General features: G+C 38.0%; 1 protein-coding gene across 1 annotated transcript in view; it reads left to right on the plus strand.

Annotated features, from left to right (window-relative positions):
• STK39 (serine threonine kinase 39) overlaps positions 1-18,643 on the plus strand; it is a 120,005-nt gene that overhangs the window by 40,950 nt on the left and 60,412 nt on the right. Inside the window, exons 5-11 of the mRNA XM_009894648.1 lie at positions 990-1,131; positions 3,366-3,421; positions 9,540-9,649; positions 9,769-9,870; positions 10,065-10,198; positions 13,976-14,024; positions 14,131-14,196. Of these exons, the coding sequence (XP_009892950.1) occupies positions 990-1,131; positions 3,366-3,421; positions 9,540-9,649; positions 9,769-9,870; positions 10,065-10,198; positions 13,976-14,024; positions 14,131-14,196 (659 nt within the window). The remainder of the gene's footprint in view (positions 1-989; positions 1,132-3,365; positions 3,422-9,539; positions 9,650-9,768; positions 9,871-10,064; positions 10,199-13,975; positions 14,025-14,130; positions 14,197-18,643) is intronic.

Genomic DNA, 18,643 nt, shown 5'->3' on the forward strand with positions numbered 1-18,643 from the left:
GTAGGGAAAACTGATGAGAATGAAGTCATTTCTGTCAGTGTGGCCTTTTTTGAGCTTCTCTTGAATCCACTCTATTTTTGTAAAAGTCCATATATTTCTGATTTCATAATGAGTGCTTCTGATTCTTTATTCAAGGAAGATTCTTCCTAGGACAGGCATTATACATGTTGCATCCTTTTTATTGCTTAAACTAACCAAACACGCATTACAGTTTTTATGATGATGGTTAATGGTATAAAAATCTTACTTGGTTCTGAGAGAAGAAAAAGGGGCTGAACTCAACGTCCTTGTGGCTTAGAAAAGTGAGGCTCCAAAATAATAGGTGCTACATGATATTCTTCAAGATTAGTCTTGATAGCAGCAGACTCCTGCACTGTCACGGTAGAAAGCAAGGACAGGAAGTGCTCGTAAAATAACACTTGTTATGTCTCATGTGGTTGAATTGTTCAGTTCAATCAAGAGCAAGCATAGACCCTGAGATAAACTAGTGATTCATGGCAGGAATTTACTGTGAGCTGTTGAAAAATGCTTGGATTAAAAGAAAATGTTGCTATTAGATTCCTTGAAATTTGTAGTAACTGAAGTTCAGTGTCAAACTGGGTGTCACTTAGGGGTGTTGTCATCATTTGTTTGCAGAGAATATCTCCTTCCAGTTGGATAATAAACCAAAATGTTTGCTGTACATGTCTGTTTAAATGTGGGATACCCCAAAATTTTTAATAAATGGTAGCTTAGCAATTAGTTAGCGGATCTTTCTAATGGATCCTTGAGTGTTACAGTGTTCTTGACAAAAAACAGTGCTCAGTTTCTTGTTTGAACGAGGTAGCACTGTGCGTTATTCAGAGAGCTAGTGACATGTGGTCTTTACATATACATGCAAAGATTTAAATTACACTAGCATAGAAAGGATGAAGAAATATAACTTTCTCAAGAATCTGATATGATAATGCTGTATATATGTTTTTTTCTTTCCTGGATCTGCAATATAGGTTCAATGCTAGATATAATAAAGTATATTGTCAACAGAGGAGAACACAAAAATGGTGTCCTTGAAGAACCCATAATTGCAACAATTCTTAAAGAAGTTTTGGAGGGCTTAGACTATCTACACAGGAATGGGCAAATTCACAGGTAGGAGCACATACACAGTGAAAAGCATTTTCAAAGTTGTGTGTATAGTTTGTTGATACTTGTCAGCTGCAGTTGCTTGGCCAAGCAAATTGTATTGCTTCTTTCACATACTGTAAATGTGCTTAGTAATTATCAAATGATAATGCTCGGGCAGATGCTATAATCTTGACTGCAGTTTGTCACTAATATTTAGTACTTGCCTGGTTTTTATCCCATCTGTCTCTCTTATAGTTGGGATAGGTCTGTGCTGTGCTAAGTATGCCAGAATGTGGTCTGTACTCCTGTGCCTGGTGGTACTCCACGTATTTAATCTGAATCTAGTTTATGTGATATGGTCTGTGACTTGGTTATTGTGTTGCACAGTAAACCTGTAATTTTGGGCACTCGGGCACTGCTGTAGAAATGTGAAATTTATTTTTTCCTGGTGATCAGTAATGTCTATAGCAACTCTGCAGGTGTCTCTTCATGACCTTACATGAAGCTGGGATTGGTACTGTGGAACTGCATCTTGGTGTATATGCATCTAGTGATTGTTCTCTTCTTTATATTCTCTCTCCATTGACTTCCTCAGTGTAAATTGTGCAGATCCCCCCGGGGTGATCTATACATACCTGCTGTCGCAATCCACAAGTTGCTTCCAGTGTTCGTATGTTGGAAGTGCTGGACTCTGATCTCCCCAATTAATTTTACTGAAGTGAATTTGCCTTTTAAGGAAGATGCTTACAACAGGCTCTCTGTTTCAAGCATTAGCCTTTTGTAAGTGAATCTTTTAAACAAAAAATGGATTCATTGCAGACAGAACTCTGAGAATGGAGGTAGTGCAGATGTAGCACAGTAATGTTCTTTATGTGTACTTCTTATATCTCATCTCATAATGAACTGCCTCTGATGTAAATCAAGAACTATTTCCTCCTTTTGCAGAGAGAAAATTGAGATAAATGGAGAAATAAAGAACAATTATCTTGACTTCTGGTCTTGAATGCCAAAGATCTGCCTAAAACCTTAATTCATAGTCATCTGTTAAACTGATATTGTTGTGGAAGGAACATTCATTAACTTTTAAGGATAACAGGACCCTTTGAGGTCGGATTTGGGAATTCCCTTTGTCTATTCTTAAAGGACCTTAAAAAAGATAAAAAAGAGAGATCTATTACATCTGAGACATCTGTTACATCTGAAATGTCTTCTTTTTTATAACATTTAATTGGTAAACTGTGCAATACCACAGAAGTCCTGTTCAAGATGATACAGTGTGTGTTCCTTTTCCCATGTATGTTGTAGGTGAAAGCTGTGTAGTTCAGGAAACGCTGTATCAGGTGTTACCTGCCAGTTGCAGATATTTCCAAAATTGTTCTGGGATTTTGTTCTGTTGTTTTGATTCGTTCTTGTTTATATATAAGGAAACAGGTTTATGTTACCTTTCAGTAGCAATGTGTTAATTATTTTCAGTAAATCTTGGAATGAGTGATTTGCTGAAATTCTTAACGTTTATGATATATTCTGTATGAAGGATTTACCCTGTGCATTAAGAAAGGGATGCACGTTTCTATCAAAAAAAACCCAAAACAACAAAACCAGCCAGAAAGGTTTCTTCTTAACATTATGTGTGAATAGTGTGTTTAATGGATATAGCTGACTGTCAAGCACAAGCTGAATTTTTGACAGATTCAGTGTCAAATAACTTTTCATCTTGGTACCCTATAGCAAACTATGGTTGCTATTCCTGAGCTTTAATAGCTTAATTGGGTAGAAATCTACAGTATATTTACCTTTTTTTGAAGATGAGTCTCTTCTCTGATGAGATCAAAGAGGAGAACTTTCTTCAGCTTTTCTTTTTCATTAGTGGTGCAGCTGAATGTGAGAAAGTATTAATTCTCGCTTTAAAGCTATGAAAGCTCTCAGTTTCTGAGATTATATTTATAAAAGGGGGGGAAACAGACTTGGCACCTAAATATTTCTGTTCTCAAAATCTATCCCTGAATTCTGCTCATTTTATGCCAAAGCTGAATTTGAGCCCTTTTATAAGAGAGAGAGAGTTTGTGAGAGTTTGAGTTCTGCACTCTGTTTTATTGTAAATCAGTTACATTTTATACTTTGGTTCCTGTTTCTGTCTTTAAATTTTAAAATACTGTCTTGTGAAACTAATCAGTATGCAATATTTATTTATTTATTTACATAAAATGTGCACATATGTACTTTCATACATAAAAGTAACCTCTCTATATACATTCTAGAGATTTGAAGGCTGGCAACATTCTTCTGGGTGAAGATGGCTCTGTACAAATAGCAGGTAATGGAGGTGGTAGAGTAATGGGTAAATAAAGTAAAAAGGTAATTGCAGCTGGATTAGGGACAACAAATACAAGTTTTCTGTTGGCTTTTAACTATTCCTTTTGGAGTGCTGTAGCTGCAAGTTATCCAGTTTCAGATTTCAGAATTCTTGGTTAATGATACATGATTTAGGAATTATTCAATATATAAGGAAACATTTTAACGTCCTCTTAATGTTTCTGTATATATTTGATGGGACGGAGAAAAATATTGATTAAACAGCTTGTGAATGGTAGAAACTCATATTTCTGTTCAAGTTTATTTTAATTTATTTCTGTAAGCGATTATACTGGTTGTTGGGGATTCAAAAATCTGTATGTAGCATCCTTCATGAGGACCTGGGGTATAACTTAACTAGTCACGGAGATGCATGAGATACATCTCACTGAGAATTTTTGGCATTTCTACCATTTGGCTTGCAATGGTGCAAGTTGGATATAGTTTAGCATCTTAAATACCCTCTGAATGTATCTATATGTTTCTTGAGTGGTAGTCTGTAAGAATCAAATTATTTGGTCTTTGTAAGAGCTTAAGTACTGAGCAAGACCCCATATCCCATCTCTCAAGTTAGTATCAAATATCTGGAAAATAGAGCGAACCTGCCTCCTCTCCCAGCATACTCCCAGGCCTTTCACAGTTTATAGCTTGTGACCCAGTGATGAAAGCTTTGTGTTTAGTAGCCCTCGGTAATAAAAATGGCTATAACCAAAAGTTCTCTTTTGTACAAATAACACTATCAAAGAACTGTGTAAATGTATATTTTGAAGGCTTTAATATCTTGGTGTCTGAAGTCTATGAAACTGGACGGGAAGAGATTGGCTAGCAGATTTACTGGCATTCACTAATTGGAGTAGTTTTAAGTCTTCTGTTTTGAGTCCAGCACTACTTGAGTAGGTAGTAAATTTTACAGACTTGAATTTTAAGAAGATACTTAATATTTATTTATTCACTTGATTATACTCTACAGTTGTCTTCACTTTCTATAGCACTTTAGGCAACTGCTGAGATTCTAGGTCTGTGGTGTTTAAGGTTTTTTTTAAGATCTTCACATATTGTAAAAGAGTAGATGTCCAGACAACCAACTTAATTAAAAATAATAATAATAACTTAAAAGTTGAAAGATAAAAATCTCATGACCCATCGGAAATAAAGCTGTTGACTTTAGATTATTACTTTCACACATAATCAAATCTACTCTCCCAGTAATCAGACAACATTCAAACAACAGCTTCATTTAGCCCTTTCTAGTTCAACTCCAGGGCTTGGTTTCTTGACCTCTTCCTCCTTTTAGCTGTAGGCTTCTTAATGAGTAAGGCTTTAATTGTGCTGCTAGGGCATTCAGTGCATGTGGGACTGAGGACGTTCAGTGGCTGGATAGATACATGGAATGTGTCTTTCTGTGATGCTTTATTTCAGTAGCAGGTTATTTCCGATCTTCAGGTGAAAAGTGCAGCAGTGTCAGACTTGTTTCTTTGTTGGTGTGGAGCTGTTCTGTTTGGGACAGCCGAGGATTGCACGTTAACTGAAAGCCAATTTTGAATGTCAAAGAGCATGAAATTCATCCTTTTTACATCTTTTTGCCTTGACAAAGTAAACATCTCCTTTCATCTTTGGAGAACAGATAACTGATAATTTTGCCTCTTTTTAATTGCTGGAAGAACTTAGATTCTCTTGACTGCTCATTCATCTGCATACCAAGCTTCCTTCTATGCTGAAAAGATGTATCCATAACACGTACTGCTAATACATATGAGGAGTAATATTTGAAGACACAGTTGTCCATTGGCATTTCTGGGGCTATGGCTCACATAAGCTCAGCCCAGTGTTTGTTTCTCTGACAAAAGATTTTGTGCATTTATAGATGAGCATGCATTCTTCAAAGAATTGGGATAGCTTTACAGGGACCTCTGATTATGGACCTCAGAGGTTCCGCACAGAGAACCTGCTCAGTCTTTGGTGGGAAAGAGCAAAATGCACATTTTTTAATTTTTTATTTTAAACTGGGGATATTTTTTTTTAAAGTAAAAAATTTCTCCATACAGGGCAAGAAACTTTTGACTTATTCACACATACATTGCTAGAAAGTCACTGCAGTTCCTCAGCTTCAATATTCTACTTAAAACTATTGAGGCTGTAACATCTGGTGCTTTGGGCAAACAAGATGATTGGTACTTCAGGCTTAGAAGGCTGAAACCCTGATGAATTGCCTGGCAAAGGTCAAAATATCAAAGAAATCAGTAAAGGAGCACATAGCACAGAGCAGTCATACACAGAGATTGGTGGTAGTGTAGAAGGTATGGGTTGTATGATGCGTTTAATCCATACAAGAAATGACAGTTTCAATAAAACTCCTCACAAAAAGAATGTGCACTTTGAGGAGGCTAGGCAGATGATCCTGCTTTTCAGTTTTGTGCGTAGGTGGCTATGTGAACTTACCCATTGCCGCAGTGGTTCTCAGGGTGTTCACTCCTGTGGTAATCCATACCCACAGAAACATTTGGAAAAGATCTGGTTAAAAATAGGCAGAGCCTATGTCTCAGATACTTAAGCCAGATGGAAGAGAAAGATTTATCTGGGACAGCTCTTGGCAGCCCAAGCTTTCCTTGCCCAGCCCCATTCTCACAGGAGCTTGATGCTTTCCTTCTCTCCCAATCTTAACCATAACTCTTTATGTGGCCTTGGCTGAGCCTTAGACTGAAGTCTGCTGCCACTGTCAAGGTGAGAAAGTTAGAATCATATAACAGTTTAGGTTAGAAGGGACCCTGAAGGCCATTTAATTCCAATGCCCCTGCCGTAGGCAGTGACACTTCCTACTAGACCAGGTTGCTTAAAGCCCCATCCGGCCAGGCCTTAAACACCTCCAGGGATGGAGCTTCCACAACTTCTCTGAGAAAGCTGTTCCAGTGCCTCACCACCCTCATAGTGAGAAATTTCTTCTTAATATCTAATCTAAATCTACCCTCTTCCAGGTTAAAGCCATTCCCCTTCGTCCTATCACTGCATGCCCTTGTAAAAAGTCCCTCCCCAGCTCTCCTGTAGGCCCCCTTCAGATACTGGAAGGCACTGTAACATCTCCCTGGAGCCTTCTCTTCTCTAGGCTGAACAACCCCAACTCTCTCAGCCTGTCTTCATAGCAAAGGTGTTCCATCCCTCTGATCATCTTGGTGGCCCTCCTCTGGACCCGCTCCAACAGGTTCATGTCTTTCCCATGTCGGGGGCTCCAGAGCTGGACACAGTACTCCAGGTGGGGTCTCACAAGAGCAGAGTAGAGAGGCAGAATCACCTCACTTGACCTGCTGGCCACACTTCTTCTGATGCAGTCCAGGATGCGGTTGGCTTTCTGGGTTGCGATCGTGCATTACTGGCTCATGTTGAGCTTCTGGTCAGTCAGCAGCCCCAGGTCATTCTCCTTAGGACTGCTCTCGATCCATTCTCCCCCAAGCCTGCATTTGTGCTTGGGATTGCCCCGACCCAGATGTAGAACCTTGCACTTGGCCTTGTTGAACTTCATGAGGTTGGCATGGGCCCACTTCTCAAGCCTGTCCAGGTCCCTCTGGATGGCATCCTCCAGTGTGTCTATCTCGCCACACAGCTTGGTATCATCAGCAAACTTGTCAAGGGGGGCACTCGATCCGACTGTCTATATCACCAACAAAGATGTTGAACAGCAGCGGTCCCAGTGCCGACCCCTGAGGAACATCACTTGTAACTGGTCTCCACTTGGACATCGAGCCATTGACGACAACTCTTTGAGTGCAACCATCCAGCTGGTTCCTTATCCACTGAGTGGTCCATTTGTCAAGCCCATGTCTCTCCAATTTAGAGACCAGGATATCATGCTTTGCACAAGTCCAGGTAGATGACATCAGTTGCACTTCCCTTTTCCACTACCCCTGTAACCTCCTCAGGCGGCCACCAAATTTGTCAGGCATGACTTGCGCTTGGTGAAGCCGTGTTGGCTGCTACCAATCACCTCCTCTTCCATGTACCTTAGCTGAGTTTCCAGGAGGATCTACTCCATGATCTTGCCAGGCACAAAGGTGATACTGACTGGCCTGTAATTCCCTGGGTCTTCCTTTTTTCCCTTTTTGAGAATAGGGTTATGTTTCTCCTTTTCCAGTTGGCAGGAATCTTGCCAGACCGCCACGACTTCTCAAATGTTGGATAGTGGCTTGGCAACTTTGCCAGTTCCCTCAGGACCCATGGATGTATCTCATCGGGTCCTATGGACTTGTGCACCTTCAGATTCCTCAGATGGTCTCATACTTGATCTTCGCCTACAGTTGTTTTTTCTTTGGTTTTAGCTGTGACTTTTAGCGCCTGACACTGTTGAATTGTACAGCTCTTTCGTTGTAATACATTTCCCTTCCCTCTTTATGTAACTTGTTTTCAAGAGTAGTTTGTCTCCTATGTGATAGGAAGCTTGTCACTGTAGGTCATGTCTTTTTTAAAATAACCTGTATTTGTGAAAGCTGTGTGGGAAATGTAAGTCTTGTTTTTATTGAGTAGCTATCAAAGCCTTCTTTCTCTCTGTAAACATACAACAGTGTTTGACTAGTATTATAGTGAAATGTTCACTTGACTTAATTAAATCCTCATTACATCTTTCTCAGTGAGGTGTTGAAATAGTTCATTTTGACGCTTATGCAAGAACAGATTTTACTTGGATTTTGGATTGTGTTCTGCTGGTGTTTTTTTTTTTCATTGTCCTCCCTCACCCATTTAGATTTCTTGTTTGTTGTTTTCAAAATTAATGTTATGTTAATAGGAAAAACAGCAGTAGGGGAGCAAAGGTTAAGTCAGGATTTTAGCTGTGTATCTTGGTTCCTGAAAGGACCTGTAAACAATTGTCCAATGCAAACTATTTATCTTTGGTACTAAAAGGACATCATTTTTTTTTTCATTTCTCTCCTTTATTTATGCCTATATTAATTTATTTTTTATTTCTGCCTATTCAGCTTTTCCTTATGTGTAATAGTACTTCTTCAAAAAACTGTCACTAATACCAGCATTGATTTTTAGGGCATTAAAAACTTAGAAGCGGGTGTTTCTGAGGCTGTTCATGCTTTTCAGAAATACAAACAAAACCTGTCTATTTTATAACTTACAGAATTTGGGGGGGAAAATGTTTTTTTATTTATTCAGGGAAATTATTATTTTATGCAGGGAAAATTAAAGAATATTGCTCAAAGCTTGCTTCTTACTTGTCTACTGTATTTCTCTGTGTTTTAGCAATGTAGAAGAGGTCCAGAATTTGAGTCTGTGGTGCTTAATGGTTGTTTAGTGGAAAGTAATGATAAAACTATGTTTTATGTAATTACTGCATTTTTAATTTTTTTTTCTAACCTTAGCATCAGGGAACAATAGGAAAATAAAAATCAAAGTAGGTCTATAGTAGACTACTTGATTTCAGTATAACTGGATTCTAAAAAGCACAGTGTAAAATACTCTTCATAAAGCTCCATTCAAAATGACAGTATTTCTCCATACATGGGTAATCTGCTTTTCTTTCTTCCATTTATCCCCTACCTCTCCCATACAGCTGTCACTGATGTAGTGACAGGTTAAAAGAACATGAAGGTTTTTTGCTATTTTGGAATTTGGAGAAAACTATTCATGTCATGGTCCACTACTAAATATATATTGTTGATTGCTTCGCTGATTATCTTTGTCAAATCTTCATAGGTATTTGATTTGTATATAGTATCCCCTCTTGTTCAGATTGCATTCAGATTTATTAGCTCCTTGTCTTTGAATAATGGCAGGTGTAAACCTTTCGAACCTTGGCTCAAAGAGCACATTTGAAAACCTTAAGTGACAGATGTACTGGAGTCCTTTGTAGCCATATTCAGAAAGACACATACTAGGAGGTTAAACTTGAGGGAGTCCTAGTGCAGCTCTCCCAGATAAAACTGTACCACCTATTCTGTAGCATTTCAAGAACAGTGCGTTATGAAACAAAGGTAAGCTCCGCAATGGAGAGTAGACCTTCATGAGCTGACTTAATTTCAAACGTGTAAAACTTTTGCTTTGTTATTGGTAGTTTAACAGATTTCGACTTTTTTTCCCCTTGCCAGATTTTGGCGTTAGTGCATTTTTAGCAACGGGAGGTGATGTTACTCGTAACAAAGTAAGGAAAACGTTTGTTGGTACTCCATGCTGGATGGCCCCTGAAGTAATGGAGCAGGTAATCCTAATGTTAAAATATATATATATATAGAGAGAGATAGATATATTTATTTAGTCTTTAATTTTTGGAAATTGAGACATCACCACCTTGTTTTTTCCCTTCTGGTTCTATTCCAGGTGCGAGGTTATGACTTCAAGGCTGATATGTGGAGTTTTGGAATAACAGCCATTGAGTTAGCAACAGGAGCAGCACCTTATCATAAATACCCTCCTATGAAAGTAACAATCACTTTGTATTACCTAATGCTGATAGCTGTATTATTAATGCTGCTAGATAGTTAACACTACTTCATTTTCAATAGCAACTCAAAATATCTAAATATATGTATTCTGTGGAATATTTATTCTCTTTTAATTTCTATATGTTTTGAATTCATTTTGTTTACACTACCTCTTTTTTGGGATTACTGTAGGTGTTAATGCTGACGCTTCAGAATGACCCTCCTACTTTAGAGACAGGTGTAGAAGACAAGGAGATGATGAAAAAGTATGGCAAATCCTTTAGAAAACTAATTTCCTTATGCCTTCAGAAAGATCCTTCCAAAAGGTAGGTCATTATTGCCATGTACAGTGGAATTATTTGTTTTAAGTGTACAGACTACTTACATTTCCAGTGTTTAAATATCATCTTTAAGTGTATGGTTTGAATTTTGTAAATAGCAGCCTTCAGTCATCTTCATCTGGGGAGAAGAAATTGCGTCTTAATTGTCGCTTATGTTTTCTTCTTCTGGGTTGCTAACCTAATTTATTTATACTTAAATATACTGTTGAATTAAACTCTTATCAAACAAAAGTCCTTGCTCTACACCTTAATTTGTCATCTGAGCCAAGATACGAATCTGTATATTGTACATAAGTCTAACAAACAAGACTGTTCAGATTGATCAGACAGAACTGTTGGGAACAAAACATATCAGTCTCTTAGCCTTCAAAAGAAATTAAAAATAAATAAATAATTTTATGTTGATTTTTCTCATTTTGTGACATAAGGTTAGTATTGCCTTAACTTGGATATTTCCAGAGAAAATTACTTATTAAGAGGTATTTATTTTTTAACTGTATAGTTAGGGGTACCAAGGTTGTTCAGAGTTTTCCTCATGTTTATATTGGCAATTGTATATCACAGTATCTTTGTGATTTGTTCTTTCTTGCTATGTTTTGTGAATGGGGTAGCCAAGATGATGAAAATATCTATTCCAAAACCATTGCTGAGGTCCCAGGTTCCCTGAACGATTAATTTATTTATCCTTTATTCATTTTTATGCAGACCCATTTTTGTAGGTTTCGTTTGCTGAAGAGTTGGAGGAGGCACGTTCTAATTAACATTATTTCCTAAGGGTATTTAATACATCACTTTTTGAAGAGTTTTAGAGCTGGTATTTCTGGAGAAAAAGATTGTTTCGAGAGAGCAATCCTTATTGAGTATTGTGTGGGTCTTTTATTGTGTGTACTTCACTGATGTTACGCTAGCTTAAGTCCAGGATATTGTTGTAGGGAGTCAAGTTGAAAAGGTGAGAGCAGCAATACTGGAGAGTAAGTATAATTAAGAGAAAAGATTATGTGGCAACATCTTTATTCTTGAAATCCTTCGAATTCTGTTTTTCACTGAAGGGTCATTTGTGTACTGTTTTCAGTTTCCAAACCCCCTTATCATTGGTAGTCTTAGTAGCAAGTCCTGATGCTTTATGTTTAGCACTGCAGTTTCACAGAATCACGGAATGGTTAGGGTTGGAAGGGACCTCTGGAGATCATCTAGTCCAGCCCCCCCGCCAGAGCAGGGTCGCCTACAGCAGGTTGCACAGGACAGCGTCCGGGCGGGTTTTGAATGTCTCCAGAGTGGGAGACTCCACCACCTCTCTGGGCAGCCTGTTCCAGTGCTCCACTACCCTCAAGGTAAAGAAGTTCCTCCTCATGTTAAGATGGAACTTCCTATGTTCTAGCTTGTGCCCATTACCCCTCGTCCTATCACTGGGCGCCACTGAAAAAAGACTACTCCCATCCCCCTGGCATCCTCCCTTTAAGTATTTGTAAGTATTAATAAGATCCCCCCTCAATCTTCTTTTCTCTAGACTAAAGAGACCCAAGTCCCTCAGCCTTTCCTCATATGAGAGATGAGCCTTTCATCATATGAGTTTGACTGCTTACAGATCAGAATGAAATGTGTTCTGGATAACGAAGCTTCTTTTAGTTTCCTGTGTCCAGCAATTTTCAGGACAAGGTTAAATTTGTATGAAAACATGAAAAGTAAATAATTAAAATGGTTTTCCTTCTCTCCTTGAATACAGAATGCTGAGTTACCTGATCTGTAGTTACAACATCGGTGTTGAAACACTAGTGTTTAAGCTAATCACACTATTTATTACACTGATATTTAAACACGTGCAATATCTTCATACTTGGGATTGCCTTGAATTGAACAATTAGACCATCAGATAGGTGATTAGATCTGTGTGCCAGTTACTGTAACCAAGGAGCAAGTGTCCTTATATTGTGGGGTCATCGCTATTTTTTGTTTCTCCCAAGCCAGGATTTAATTTTGCAGAGAGATACCTCCACAGTCGTCGTCAGTTGTGGGAGAAGTGCCTGCTCTTTGTGGCAAATTCTAGGACTGACATTGCACTGTTGTTGTCTCAGACCATGATGTTTTTCTTTTGGGCATCTGTGTGTGAGTGTTTCTCTCCCCACTTCCAAGGATGCTACTTACAGTCCTCTGCACTGCCATGGCCTGTGTGGAAAACAGGCCTAGAAAGCACGTCCAGACCAGTGTGTCAGAAGTGTCTGGCATAATTAATAGTAGAGGAATGGAGAACACTAGTTTGCATAAAAATTTACTAAGAATCTCGCTTTTAACTGTGCATATCCCTGTTATGAGATGTGATGCTACTGGATCACTGATACTTGTCTTAAGAGTCAATTTGAAATAGAACTTTTTAACTTTGATGCAGAAACTGATGTTTTTGTAGTTTTTTGTTTTAAAATGTCCCCCTCTTTGCTTATCCAAGATTTATGTCTGAATTACTGCTAATCTTGGTGTTCTCCACATACAACTAAGAACTCCTTTATTGTAGAGTTTGGTCCTTTGGAGGGGAAGAAAAATAAGTGCTCTATGGAACTACTGTCTGTGTCTAAGTTGGATGCTTTTTGTTGATGTCAGGAATTGTTTCATTATTTCTAGTGGGAGTGAATTGATATATACATACACACTGCTTACTACTCTACTTTCTCTTCAGATGTGTCCTCAGAGAAATAAACTAGTTCAGATTCAGGGGTTTTTTTGGGGACTGAAATTTTCCAAATTGAAGCTTTCCACTATCTTATCTAGTTTGGGCTATATCCAATCAATCACTTGCTTTAATTCAAATGGAAAACTATATCAGATATTGCTTATGTTCATTTAGAAATTATGATTCTCAGAGATTTCAGCTTCCCTAAATTTAGCTGTGTCAGAATTAGTCTTGCATAGTGGTATGGGCTAATGGAAAGGATGAAATGAATCTGGAGGATTTTATTTCATCCCCAGAGATGCTTCACTTTCTCTCCAGAGTCTGCTACAGTACCAGAGTCTGGCTTTGGCTAGATAGGCTTTTTAGATCCCTGAAGCCAGGGGAGACAAATCCTGCTGTTGGAATCACTTCTGTAGCTGTGAGATTCTGATTATCTGTTGAAAACATCAGAAATATAAACTTGACGATGATGAGAAGAAAGAAACTTGAACAGAACTGCAAGTAGAAGTGAATGTCTAAATTTTGATCACGCAACTGTTCCTTTGATTTTTATTTGTCCATTTCATTGGAAGATGCTCCTGATAACTCTCTTTTCGTTTTACGCATTGTGTTAATAGTGTCAGTATAGTTTCTTGTGAATACCTGCTGACATCAGTGAAGTTAAAGAATGCCGGTAGCAGGTATTGATCCTACTGTTTAGAAAATCTAATTATTCTTTTATTGCTGTGGAGCAAAGTTCAGTTGCATTTGTAGAGTTACTTGGGGAAGAACATGATACCAGACTTTTTTTTTTGTTTGTTTGATGGAAGGGTAAAATGTAAAATGCATTTGTGTTGAAAGACAGAGGGGGAAAATTGGCAACTTAGAGACTGATTTCTTTTTTTTTTTTTTTTTTGGTATTTTTGCCATAGGGAGGCTTAATTTTTTCATGTGTGGTAAGTGAGTATGTGTGAATTAATTCAGTAGCTATTGTCATTCATTCCCCATTCATACAGTACTAATTCAAAAGTATTAGAGACGTACCATTTAACTAACGTCTTGTACTGTATTCACTGAGAGGGGTCTTTGTTTTCTGTTCTAATTTATTATTGATCTTTCAGGCCCACAGCAGCAGAACTTTTAAAATGCAAATTTTTCCAGAAAGCCAAGGTAAAACGTTTAACCCTACAAGTAAATTTTGCTCTGCCTTAAAATCTACATGAAATTTCTTCTTTCCTTGTATTGATTTTTAACTTACAAAATGTTGGTTTTGCAGAATAGAGAATACCTGATTGAAAAACTTCTCATTAGAACGCCTAACATAGCACAAAGAGCAAAAAAGGTGAGTGCATTCGCATCTTTTTCTTGACTGGTATGCAAGAGAAAGCGTGGACTGTTCAGTTACCTTACATTTTAGCTGACTGAGTGAGCCATTCTCTTATGCAGTCCTTCAAAGACAGTGACTGAGGAATGACTGGTTTCTGCATCCTAGCTTTCTCCAGGAAGCCCTGGGGCATTTTTTCCCACTCCCTTTTAGAAAGCTACAGGTGAAATGGTTGTACAGATAAAGTGATCTGTGAGCATATAGGTGCATACACCACAGAATTCATATCTTGGTGGATCACCTAGAGAAACAGTAAAGAGACTATAAATGGTATTTATTGAGGACTACCTGGTTCTTTGGATTATTTCAAATGTGATGCCCAAATATATGGAAGTTGGGTCCAAACTCTGCAAGAGTGCTGCTGAGTTATTCAGACCAGTGAAGCCTTATCCCACAGGTGATGAAGTTATACCCACAGCTATGGCATATGCTGATATTTCTGTGGTGCCTTTGTCACTTATGTGAATGAACTTACCAGGTGATGTGCAGCAGAACTGAGAAAAAAATAATTCTCAACAGGTAAGTATTTTAAAACTGAAGTATGAAGCAAGCTACTGTTCCTAAGAACTACTAAGCAGAAACCAATGTAGACTCCTGCTTGTTGTGTGTGAGAAATTATGGAACTCCCTTGTTGTTGTGACTTAATTCACCATGTCTCTTCAGTATGAGGAACCTGCTCAGAGATTGCTGAGCCTCTGCAGGTGACAGGGTAGTGTGCTGAGACCAACTTTCTAAAAGCAGGCTTTCTGGGGTGATGTTTCGAGGAGGGTGGTTAGGAAGGGAACTGTTTCAGCCTTTGTTGGCATATCAATTAGGTATCAGTTACCTGGACTGGCACTTGTAAGATTTTCTGTTGTCTTTGTGAATATCAGTTTGGCATAATTCTACAAGACTGAAATGTTCCTACAGCTGGTGGCTCGCTTGGAAGAGACTGTCAGCAAGATCTGAATGCCTTAAGTTCCTTTTAATCTTTTAGGTGGAAGTAATTTGGGAGATCAGTGGCAATCATGGGGCTTTGTGAGAGGCTGGAGTAGAAAACTGGAATGAGAGGACTTGTAGAAGGGCTGGTGTGCTGAGCAGGTTAGCATCTGCAAGGTGCAGAGGAAAGGTAGTTCAGCTGTTTGGACATGTGGTGGCAGCAATGCCCACATTAAAAATTCTCTAACTGGGGAAAAGTCATAGGTGTTTTTTTTTCATATTACATCTTAGGCCTTACAGGAGTAATTTAAGCATGTTCTAGTACCAGCTAGGTTTCTGATAAAACACGTGCCTGATGAAATTTGTCTCTTCGGGTCAACTTTAGAGACTGCATGTTAACTCATACATATATGTACGTATACTTGGTTCTTTAAATAACTTAGCAGCTGGAATTGCAGCTCCCATACACCACCAGAAATAGTTTTCTGAATAACTTTTTGGACAATTCTTTCTGGTTTGGAAGAGGAGTGATTCTTAAAAAAACAAAGCTGTACAGTACTAGAGACAAATTAATAGATCTTTTAATTACAGCATAAATTGGAAAAACATTGATGTTTTAGCTAGTGAAAATGCTAAATTATTTATATTTTAAGAGGACACAATATTAAAATTCATATGGGATTTAAAATACAATTCACTTGCTACAACTTTGCATGTAGCTGCTGTTTTGAGATACCATAAAATATAAATGTATTTTAATATTAAAACTGTGGTGCTTTATTTAAAAAAGCTTGAGTAAGTAGAGTGTGATTGCTCAAACATTAACATGTAAAAAGTGTAAGAGGTCACACTTGGAAGAAGTAACACCTGTAATGGAAAAAAGAATGTCACTAAGGCAAGAGATGGGAAGGAGCTGTTTTCCTCACTGCTTAAATTATCTTCTGTAGCGCTTTGTGTGAAGTGCCTGTAACTAATGATCTATAGCACCACTATTAGCACAGATGTCAGATCTGCCCTGCAGTAATTTAATTTTTCTTGCATTTACCACTTGTATAATTACTTTGCCTTGTTGCCCAGAACTCCAGCCTTAGTTTAGTTTAACTTTAAATTCTTTTCTTTTGATGTAGTGTTCTCATGTTTTGCTTCTGCCTTTACAGCTTAAATTTTGCAACTGTTTTGACTAAATATGAGTTCAGGTCAGTGAAATCCTGAAAGCAGGTACACATGGTCTTGTATGTGTGAGGAAAACATTTGATGCTGTAAAGATGTGTCCTGTTTTAAAACCCAATTTGATAATTAAACACCACCTACATTGTGTGTTTAAAATACTGTTTAACATCAAAGTTGTAAACTACACCTTTGTGCATGTATTCCCCCTGTCCCGGTGTTTCTTTATTTGTTTTTAATTCTGCTAGTTTTGAAATTATGCCCTTCTTCCTGGCCCTATCCTAGTAATTAAGGCTAACACTGAAACGCTTCTGGAATTGACTTGCCTAGGAAGAATGTCTTGCCTCTTCCTGTGAAGAACTTGCTTAAGTATATCCCAGAACTGATCCACAGAAGTAAGTGTTACACCATGCAACTTCTTCATGGCAATTCTGGGTTTTATTAATGTGACTGCTTACCTCTGAGAGCATTGCTGGTGTCAAGAACTGCAAAAAGACTGTGGTGAACAGTTCGAGCTCAGTGTGGTCTAGTAAACAGGGACATGCTCTGAGGCTGCACTGTTGTCAAGGGTAGAAATGCGGAAGCCCTGATTGCAGCCTCTGCCTTTGTAGGTGGTGTGATGGTAGAGCGTCCTGCCCTGTCCTGCTTGGATCAGGGCTGTGTACACCCCCGTTATACAAGAGCTTAGCAAGAGTTTAGATACACTACTCATTAACACATGTTGAAGTAGTTTTAATTTTGAACTGAATGCTAAGTCATTTCATTTGTAATGAGAATTGCTATATTGGAACAGAGGAAATTGGAAACAGCTTCCAGTTCCACAGTCAGTCTTGAAATCTTGTCACACTAAAAAATTAATTATAACTGTTAAGTACTCTGTATGCCCAAAGGCCCTGGGTCAATTTTGTGGTTCATAATCCTGTTTCTTTAATTTTGAAAATCTCCTGCATGGCTGCCACTTTTACAAAGTGAACAGGGAAAAACATGTATCTGCATTTAATTTTATTGCTGTCTGAAGTGCTGCTAGTAAAAAAAAAAAAAAATCTGAATAATAATTGGGCTTGAATTCTATTTTTGGGAAGGTGGTATTGCTCTGCGCTGTTAATAGAAGCTCTTTAGAGCTCAGAGTTGTAAGTTACCAGGAAAAACCTCTTTATGGTGTCACAGGTGATTAGTGTGAGTGGTACTAGTTTTTAGTAAAACTTCAGTAGATACACCCTTATTGATGGGTTGGAATTCTGGCTATGCAGTACAGCTAATTTAGGGAAATGATCATGTTACCCTATAGATGACATTAACATTCCCCTGCATTTAATGAGGAAAATATCATTAGATCCTGGATTTCCTGGACAGCTCTAACAGCATGATTGCACCTCAGCAAGACATGCATATGTAACATTTCCTTCTTTCAGTAATGGATTTAGTCTGATAGGGACACCTCACCAATGATGGATTTTAGTACAGTTGGACTCTAGACCTTTTGAAAAGCAGAGAGCAACATTAATTTTGAGCTCAGATTTTTACAAAAATGTATATTCATTGCTATGATTCTTTACACTTTAAGAAATGCTTATTTCATTAATGCTGATCTATAAAGAGACTGGACAAGTGGTATACTTAAAAACAGCAGCTGAAATATAAGTATGTATTTGGCAAGACTTCGTGGGGGGGAGGCCCCTTTATTGCAGAGGATTAATTGTTCAGTTTACCCAGAACACTGCTACAAATGAAAAAGACAGTGCAACTCTTTCATATTGTTGGATAGTACTAGAAAAAAATAGAGGAAAAACAGGCATTCAGACCATGTTGGGTTTTTTTGTTTAATTTCAAGAAGTTGTTGGAAGTAAAAATTAATGGAAACACTTTTTCCATAAAATGTAAATTTGATAGAAACTCATGTAATCAGCAAGCAGTGCCTGCATTAGTAGGTAATGGAAGTGGAAAGTGTTTTAAGGGGCAGACACATGCAGTTGTATCGGCTTTGTTTTAACATTTCAGATAAAGGAAAACAATTTCTGTCAGTATTTTTGCCAGTTATACTTAAATACAGTTGTGCCATAAGATACAAGGAACTTCATACAATATATGGGTTTATCCATCCTTTCTTGCATACAGTGCTTTTACCATCTGTGTAAAGTTTGTGAGGTTGGATTTTGTGCTCTTTCTCAAATTAAGCTAATCTAGTACAGAAAAGACAAGCTTTAAAACAAACTATGGAATAGTTGACTTACTCGAGTGTCTTTTGTACTTCAGATGGCCATAAGCATCTCTACAATAACTTGTATTACTTGTTTTGGAAGGGTTTAAACCTTGCACGTGA

The sequence above is a fragment of the Charadrius vociferus genome, unplaced genomic scaffold (assembly GCF_000708025.1).
Source record: "Charadrius vociferus isolate BGI_N301 unplaced genomic scaffold, ASM70802v2 scaffold161, whole genome shotgun sequence".
Taxonomy (NCBI): Eukaryota; Metazoa; Chordata; class Aves; order Charadriiformes; family Charadriidae; genus Charadrius; species Charadrius vociferus.